This window comes from Dendrobium catenatum, unplaced genomic scaffold (assembly GCF_001605985.2).
Source record: "Dendrobium catenatum unplaced genomic scaffold, ASM160598v2 original_scaffold_101791, whole genome shotgun sequence".
Lineage (NCBI taxonomy): Eukaryota > Viridiplantae > Streptophyta > Magnoliopsida > Asparagales > Orchidaceae > Dendrobium > Dendrobium catenatum.
In genome coordinates this window covers 662,684-672,328 of record NW_021420229.1, presented here as the reverse complement: position 1 = coordinate 672,328, position 9,645 = coordinate 662,684, and the positions used below count along the sequence as shown (strand labels likewise).

The window sequence follows — 9,645 nt, the reverse complement described above, 5'->3', positions numbered from 1 at the left end:
TTTCTCTCTCTCTCTCTCTCTCTCTCTCTCTCCAATCCCTTTTCCCCCTCATTAACTCTCCACCTTTGCAAAAATCTGAAACTAATTTCAGATTTTTGGTCTTAGCTCTTCCCCCCCTTCAAATTGCTAGAGGATCTTCTTCCTCTTCGACTATCTTCAAGTGCACCATCAAGTTGGAAGAGTTTTGCCACCGAGCTCCATGAATGGCGGATCTGGAGACTGACTATGGAATAACGTGGAACGAGGACGGTTTCACTGACATCCTACAATCCACCTTCTTCGACGTGAATCAAAGGATTGATCACAACGTCGAGGATTACTTGGAGTGTATTATGGACACCTTAGTGGAAGCAATTGACGAGCACTTCGAAGGCATCGAGTGAAGGATCTCCACCATTCCTTGACGAAGGTTTCTCTTTCTCCTTTCATTAGATTTCCTAAATATAACTTCTCTTGGGATTGATGACAGTCACGAAGGACAATTCTCTACTGCTCATGCTAAAGCTTAGTAAACGTAGGATTTGAGTGCGACTTTATGCTTATTAACTCTTATGGTTAGATTAGGGATTCCATTGAAACTACTACTTGTCATTGTGTTTTTTTCTGAATTTATTTTGACGGCTTCTAATCTCTTGCTACGTAATTTGGCCTAAGCGGGTGTGACCCCTTATTTGTTTTGATCTGTCATTTTAAACTGCTATGAGTTTTGTTCCATGATTATTCTAATCAAGAGTTGTGCAAAGTCTAAATGAACTAAAGCATTTCATACTTAGTCCTGCATCAGTAAGCTAATGGTATATTTATCATTCGGTGGTCATTAGACAACTTAATCAGCAATTGGAATGTTTGTTTTTTTTAATGTATAGATGATCACCGTCTGAATTCCCAGGCTTGAATTTAATTTATGATTAGGTTTGAGAGCAACTTAAAAATCTTTGACTTCATTTATTTGTGTCTCTATAACTGATAAGGATTATATCATAGTTTTTATACTCAATAGTTTTGACATGGGATTTTATTTGAAAATTTCAGGACCTCGGGAGCTCACTGGTGCTATTGACCTTATTAGTCATTACAAACTGTTGGTACACCATGATTTCTTCTGCAAAAGGGTATTGCCTCAGTCAATTTCGGACACGCATTATCTGCACAATGTTGTTGGTGATACTGAAATTCGAAAAGGAGAAGGGATGGAGCTAGATCAACTCTTTCAGAATGCTTCATACTTGAGGGAGCCATCTACTATACAGCCATTTGATCTAGACACCCTTGGTCAGGCATTTCAATTGCAAGAAACAGCTCCCATTGATTTGTCCTCTGTATGATTTCTCCTTTTACCTATAATTTTCTTTTAAAATTTTAATCCTGGTAAAAATAGTTGTTTGACCTATATACAGGCAGATAAGGGGATTCCTACTAGTAGTGGGAAGTCAAAAGAGTCAAAGAATAAATCAAAAAAACACAAGAAGCACAAGGAGAAGGATAAGGAAAAGGACAAGGAGCATAAGAAGCATAAACATCGCCACAAAGACAAGAGCAAAGATAAAGATAAAGAAAAGAAAAAGGAGAAGAGTGGGCATCATGATTCCGGTGGTGACCACTCAAAGAAACATCATGACAAGGTTTTGCTACTCACTTGCCCTACCTTTTTTGTTCATGATGTGTAGTTTTGTTTTACATAATATATGTTTTTATCACAGAAAAGAAAGCTCGAGGGTAGTGAGGATATCACTGACGCTCACAAGCACAAGAAAAGTAAGGTAGAAGAGAAATTTTCTTCTCGTTTGGGCATTTCTGGTACATATTTTAATCTCTGATTCTCTTAAATAAACTTGCTCATGCTTTGTAGCTCTAACATACAAACTTTGTTCAATGCCATTACAGCATAAGAGTACCAAGGATGAAGTTGGAGGATAAACTTTGTCCGCAGTCTGTATTTTGATTATTAATTTTTTTGCTTTCATCTTCCATGGGAACTTCTGAGTTTTTGCTTGAAGGATTCTCCAATTTGAAGCCAAAGCTATAAGGTAACTTTTAACATTTGACTTTGCTTTTAATTGCATAACTTTTTATGTTGAATTTTTGGGAGGAAAAGTTTTCAACATTATTCATTTCTTTTATTTTTTTTTAATATTGCATGGATTTTTCTAGTTGAATAAATTGTAGGTAGAGTTCTTGTAAAACCTAAGTACCCTTGTCATGTTGTATGATGTTCATGTTAAAACTTCAAAACTAGTTCCAAGTAGGACTATCAAATACCAAGATGATCGTTGTTCAAGCATCAAGTTATTTTCAGCTTTACCTTCAAGGCTTAAAGCAGTATACATAGCCATTAATGCTCCTGCAGATGTCCCATTCTAAGTCCTGACTGGTTTGGTGAAAGAGTGTATCTTGTTTTGAAATGAAATTCTTACTTTTTTTTTTCTTTGTTTGAATGAAAGCAACTTGATTATATGCAGCCCTAATTTTACAGAATCAGGTGCAAGTTTGCATAGTTAACACTAAGGCAAAGAAATGTTTAGCTAAAGAATGACAATAGCAACTATTAAGGAAAACAATTATTATATAAAAGTGAAAAATTTTGCTGCAAGGGTAGTAAAGCAAAGCAAAAAAGTTTTAATTTTTTTATTATTTATCTAATATTATAGATACTAAAGAAAGAGATAAAGAGATTTATAAAATTGCTATGATAGTATATCTAAGATTTCAAGAATTTGATCACAGATGCATTAAAAGTGAAAGTAGTAGAATTTTAGTTAAAAAATATCAAAGAAAGATGAAAATACTACTTTTTAGAAAGTATTAAATTAGGATCTGTAAGGAAGAAATATTTTACAAGAGCTTGAAAATTAGAATCACAAAATATTTCGTAGTTTGACTGAAAAAGTAGTATTATCTTGGTTATTAAGAGGATGCATAAAGCTGAAGCTTTCAACTCAAATGTGATCTTTATTGAGATTTGAATATTTATGGAATACGTTGGAGTAGTTTAATTATCAAAATTTTTAATGCAATCTAAAAGACTGAGGATACATCAACTGATTGAATACATATTTGGTATTTATATTTAAGAATAAAGGAGATGTTTGGGATTATTAAAATCATGGTTTTAAAACAGGATCGGACCGTCCAGTTCAACCGGTTGAACCGTGAACTTCTCATCTGGCTGGTTAGCTTTATCCTTCAAAAAACTAGCTTCTAGTCAGACCGATGCAAAACCGGTTGCCCGGTCGGTCAGACCGGCGAACCGGCGCCGGGTATTAAGAACTGAGCGGTTCCAAAACTGTGGATCTTGAGCCATTGATTGAAGATTCGACTGCGATGGAGTTCGGCAAGCAGGATTCTTTTTTCACCGATGAAGTCGTGTATCGCAGGGGAGCCTTGGAGAGGTCGCATGAGTGTGTTATGCTTCGTCGAAATGACAGGTCTCACGAAGAGGAAGAAGGAAGCGGGAATCAAATTTTTTATTTATATTTTTTTTTGAGAAAGCTGTACAAAGTGCAGCATAATAAATGATGATATGCCATATTTTTTAAAACTGGTGTGATGTACACTTATTTTACATGCTATCATTAAATGCATAAACTTTCATTGCCGGTTTTAGAATTTGGGATTTAAAATTTACTGCTTGTGGTTTTAAGTTGTATTCGTTCATAAATTAAGTTTTGGGTTAAACTGTACTTATGCTAGTTATATCCTAGTTTAGGAAATGAGGAGCCTACAAATAGATGTTTTGATTTATGTTAAAAAAACTCAAATTGAATAAAATTTCTCTTTTCAGATTTCATTTTTATATGTGCAAGTTGAATATGTGATTTTTTACAATATATCATGAAATGCATTGGAAATATAATATATATTTTGAATATATTTATTAAGTCATCTGGTTCGATCGAACCCTAAACCTCTCATTCTTCCGGTTCACTGTCCAGTCCAGTTTTCACAACCTTGATTAAAATTATAGAGGAATCTATCGCATAGCTCATGCAGTTTAGATATGGGAGAGGGTAATGTAGAATTAACAAAATCAGCTCAATTTATTAGAGGTAGATCTTCCATTGATGAGACTCTAGTGATAAAACAATTAATAGAAAAATATACATAGCTAATGAAGTATCATCACATGTTTTTATCAAACCTGAGAACAAATATGATTGACTATATGAGAGGTTATTTGGTGTATAATAAAGAGAGGTAGTGTATCAAAAATGTGTCGAAATTTTTATAGATATGCATAATGAAGCATTGACTATCATTAGATATGATTGACTACACGAGAGGTTATTTGCTGTGTAATAAAGAGAGGTAGTGTATCAAACATTGAGAACAAATATGGACTACATGAGAGGATATTTGGTGTGTAATAAAGAAAGCTAGTGTATCAAAGATGTGTCAAAGTTATTATAGATTTGATTTTCATTAGATATGATTGACTACATGAGAGATTATTTATTGTGTTATAAAGAGAGATAGTGTATCAAACATTGAGAACATATATGATTGACTACATGAGATGTTATTTGCTATGTAATAAAGAGAGGTAGTGTATCAAATATTGAGAACAAATATGATTGACTACATGAGAGGTTATTTGGTGTGTAATAAAGAGAGGTAATGTATCAAAGATGTGTCGAAGTTATTATAGATATTTATAATGAAGCATTGACTATCATTAGATATGATTGTAGAGTGATTAAATGAATTTCAATCACAGTGAGTCTACATTAGGGATCAGCTGTCCTTTTCTTTTAATTGATTATAGATATGCTTAAAAATGATATTCAAAATCATTTAACTTGATTTATTTGTAGTTGAACTATTATGATAGGTAAGATCCTTGCCAAAATAAGTTTTTTATTTGGAATGAACAAAAAATTCTCAAGGAAAGTGCCTAGAATTAGCAAGACTAAAGATCAAGTATATGATGTACAATTTTAACGAGCGTGATATTAATAATAATTAGTTAATATCTTTAGAAGATATGATGATATCTAAATATGATATGTATCAATATCTTGATTTTGTTATATAATAGAAGAGGATATTATTTAGTATACAACTTACAAAGTTAAGATAAGCTGTTTAAGATGGAGAAGTGCTTTAATGATATTATTACATAAAAGAATAGCATGAAAGCTTCAATAGTAATTATTAATGAACTACAAACAAACTATAACTTTATCATCCTTTTGGCTACGATCAAGTGAAGTTTCTATTATTATCAATCTAATATTTGATATGTGGGCCATTAGTCCACTGTGATATTAAATTAATTTTGATAGGCAAGAACTGCTACAATATCTTGTTGCTAGAGTTCTTCAGCATCGACCTCATGTTGCACTATTGCATGGGCTTGGCGCACCCTTGTCATATGGAGGAAATTAAAAAATAATGAAGTGTTGGGTGATCGAAGAAAGCAATCATAGCCTAGTTGAATGTGACGAATGGGAATGTAAAATGGGTGTTAGGTAAACTGAGAAAGAAAGATTTGTGGGCTCTAGAAATTTGCACCCCAGCCTCTTTGCGCCGTGCTTTTTGTTGACATTTGATAGGGAAAGTTTTAACGGATTTAGGTTTCTGGTAAAATTTCAAAAGGTAAATTAGGTTTAAGATAAGACACTACCCAGAGATTTTTCCCTCATTTTGCAAGGATTTTATGATCTGAGTTCTAGTTCTTATAGGCGCAAGCCCCTATAATTAATTACCTCTCCCGATAATGAGAGAGAACTTTTGATTAAGGCTAGTCATGAGATAGGCACTGAGTACCCAACAATTTTTAGGGTTTTGAATTTGGTATTAGATTTTAGAATTTATGATTTAAAATTTATCATCGTATACTTAAAAAACGGATGATATGGGGAATGAAAATGAGCCCGATCAAGATCCCATGGTTTGGTCCTCCTGGGCTGTCTTGTTCTCTGGTCTACTTAGTCAGAGGAGGTAGTCGACCCAATTTGATAGAAGAAACCTTTGCGACAACCATGGGTTGCTTCGTCCAAAAATATATTGTATAGACCTGGGGTGATTTATATCTAAGGGGATACATTTGAATCCACCTTAGCTGACAAAAATGGCTATGTTTCTATCAAGTATATCCTGTGATTCATTACTAAGGGTTTAAAATCATTAGGGAACATATGGGCTTGCGATGTTCCACAACTTGTTTCAAGTGCAACATCTTATACTTAATGGTGGATGGAGTGTTGATCTATTTCTGAATTGTCTTCCATTCACCGATAGTCTATGATTGAAGAAATTTTAGATGTTCATCCTCAAATGCAGGTGCTGGATACTCTATTATGGCAAATCGCTACCAAAGCTTGGAAGAAGATAAGATAAAGAGCTCTAACTAAAATAAGAATATCCAAACTATATCCTTCTTCTCCTGACATCTAATTCACGATTATTTGCCGCTGAGTGGCATAATGAAATGATGCATTTTCTATGTCGCTGAAGAAAGTCAAGTACTTGTTTTTTTTTTACTTAGTTATGCGACACTTAAGTAATGGAGATATTAACTGCTTTGATTTAGGTTCAATTGCCAACCTATGAAAGTCTTTTGGAATGGATAAATTGGTGTAAAGTTTCTGCAAGCGGGGTGAATAAAGGTCTTTTACTTTTAGTTACCCGCACACATATATGTATATATATTAAATCATTTAAAATGATAATTTTTTGTTTGAAATTAATCATGTGAGGGTCCTTTGTCAATTTTCATTTCGGCAGCCTCCTTGCGTACCCTCCCTGTGAAAGGAGGTTGGGAGGGCACTTACCCTTACAAACCGCCCGACTGGATAGGATTCGACGACTGAGGGTTTTGGGATGTTAATTGATCTCGGTATATGTATTCAAGGCTTCAGTTGCTTGTAGTACCTATGATTGAATTTTAAAAATTCTCATTTTCATTTCCCTTAAAAATCCGACAGCCTTTAGGTGCCCCCTCCTCACGAGGGAAGGTTGGGAGAGCACTTGCCCTTTCAAACCCGCCCAACTGGATATAATTTGACGACCGAGGGCTTCGGGACAACGACGGGTCTTGGTATAGGTCTTCCAGTCCTACAACGAAATGTTTATTAAGAGAACTTTGTAATTCAACGTTTCTATGGAGTTTTGGTAGCCTTTCACCGCCTCCTCGCAATGGGAGGTTGGGTAGGGCATTTTCCCTTTCAAGTCCGCTCGATCGGGTTAAAAGTAACGATCGAGGGCTTCAGGGGAAGAATCAATCCCAGAATTGATCTTCGACTCAAATAATTTGATTGCGACGCTGCTGCTTTTAATAATAATAATAATAATAATAATAATAATAATAATTACCTCCTCACTCACAATTTCAAGAAAGTAGAGAGCAAATTGAGTTTGGAAGTCGGCTCGAGTGTAGGAGACAGACGGGATACAGAGGCAATCAGGCACAGGTTTGGCTGCGGGATCGGATGATCTCGTTCTTGCGTATGACTATATCGATGGAGGCCAACTACTAGTTGTTTGCGGAGACCGAACGAAGGGAGGTCGAGTGCAAGCTGTTTGCACAAGACCGTAGGGAGGCCGGAGTCAAAGTTGGGATGGTATGGTCGGCCGTGCGGCATCGGGTCGATCGAAGTCAGATGGTGGGTCGGGTGTCATGCGTGTAGAGAAGCCGCATGAATCACAAGTGTGTGGAAGGTCGGACGCAGGCACACGGGATCGGGACCATTGTCGGCAGAATCAGATGGATTGGGTCGGTCATGTGGTGTTGGGTTGACGGAGGTGGATCAGAAGCATGCAAACAAAGAGAAGAGAGGGAGTTTTATGTCTGTGTGTGTCGAATAGAGGGAGGAAGCGGTTATGCGTGAATTTTATTGTCGTCAGGAGTTACGTGATCGTTGCATCGTTTAGACACGTCGGAGCGAACGTGGGTAGTTACACGAGTTAGTAGTCTTCGAGATAGTTAGAGGTCAACAAGATTCAGGCATTTTTGTATCAAAGAGATGGTTTGAGTAGCATGAAGTGAAGATTAAAAAAAAGAGGAAGTAGAAAAGTAGTCTTGATTTCTTTTGGGTATAATGGCATATACAATGGAGAATATAAGATATATTAATAACACAAATAGATAAAATTAACATGGAAAGATTATGAAGGAAAGGAGTAGACTAAAATTAACATGACCAGAAGTTGTGCAGAATGATTTGTTCCGAAAAGTTATGACTGATGTGCCTTGTATAAGAATGAATGTAAATTGAGGATCCATAAATATGGACTAGGTTACTAACGAGATGCAAGTTTGAATAATTTGTGTTTGTGATATTATAGATTATTGCATATTTCTCTGTGGCTCTCACGGAAGTTGGTTGATACTACATTTTGCTGAAAGTTGCTTATTTTGATTGTTTTTGGCTGTTTTTCTAGATACGATCCTAACTACCATCTTTTATTTACTTGATGATTGTTTCTCACTATTTAAAGCTCGTTTGTTTGTCTTACTAATTTGAAAGTGCGTAGTGATAAGGCAATTTTTTTTGTTGAAATTTGCGAATGTTTTATTGCTAAGGATTAAAGGGGAAAAAACAAATCTAGTTCTAGGAGGTATTCCCACCTGTTAACTTCTAATATTCGCCTACATAAAAATAAAAATAAAAAATCATATGAGCATCCAACAAATTCTAAAATCTGTACAAATGCAAAACCAACATCTCCTATATTGAGGGAGTTGTTAATGTCAGAAATTCTCTCAATTTCTAAGTCTTGTTTTCTATCTATAAACTACCAAATGGGCCCTAAGAACATTCTACCTATGTAAAACTTATTATCCATTTGTTGCCTTGTTGCCAATATTTTATTTAAGTAGAATATTTTTTTAACTTGCTCAGATATGTTGATAAAATTTGATATCTTACACAGGTGATGAAAATTCATTGTTTTGAGCACTACAAGTTTCAAGGGACAATAAGCTGTCTGAAAGGAAGATGTGAGGTACCTGCTCTTACATTTTCTTAAATTAACTCCATTGATTTCAGTCACCAATAATTTGCGAGCAACCAAATGCAAAAAATATATATTAATGGGTTATTTTTCTTAGGATTGTAAGAGAATAGGGAAAATTGAAGTGTTTTTTTATGAATTGCAGGTTCTTACTATTTTTAGCTGTAAAATTAAGAAAGAATGATCATGTAGCAAATAGTTCATTTTGATATATATATATTTTTTATAAAATTTAGTTTTCTCATTTTAGCTGAAAATTTTGTGTCCCTTTGGGCTTTTATTCAATGAAGATTCACCAGTTTGTTGGTGAGCTTATTAGCTGTGTAGATTTTTCTTTGTAAAGGAGGGGCATTTGCAGGTGTTTTTATTGAAGCCTTGTAATTGCTGGAGCATCATTAAATGTCTTATTTTTGTTATTAAGTTATAAATCCCATGGACATATCTTCTTTAATGGTAATTACTTCTGTTGTTCTTCATCCATTGATTCTTTTTTTTTAATCCATTTTAATAAAAAAATTGATAAGAATATTTTGAGTTCTTATTTTTCATATTTTTTATTTCTCAAGTCCTAAATATTATACCTCGCAGTTCTCTTTGGTTTGTTGGGTGGGTGTTTGGCTCCCAATTAAGAGATCTTGGGTTTTAGCCTCACAAATGTGTTGTGTATGTATTTGTGTGTGGATATATTTT

At 34.7% G+C, this 9,645-nt stretch overlaps 1 protein-coding gene and 1 non-coding gene across 3 annotated transcripts; both read left to right on the top strand.

Moving 5' to 3' along the window:
* Nucleotides 1-1,032: 1,032 nt before the first annotated feature.
* LOC110105508 (mediator of RNA polymerase II transcription subunit 19a) lies at nt 1,033-9,412 on the top strand (the record flags this gene model as incomplete). Of its 2 annotated transcripts, XR_003699633.1 has the most annotated exon segments (5): nt 1,033-1,319; nt 1,398-1,622; nt 1,701-1,760; nt 1,885-2,027; nt 8,875-9,412. XR_003699633.1 is itself a non-coding variant. In XM_028692007.1 (4 exon segments), coding segments are annotated over 4 exon segments (614 nt in total), but the record flags the coding sequence as incomplete, so codon positions are not given.
* LOC114578641 lies at nt 5,173-5,367 on the top strand. The gene has a single exon (XR_003699634.1). It is a non-coding gene; the product is annotated as a U2 spliceosomal RNA (small nuclear RNA).
* Nucleotides 9,413-9,645: the final 233 nt, after the last annotated feature.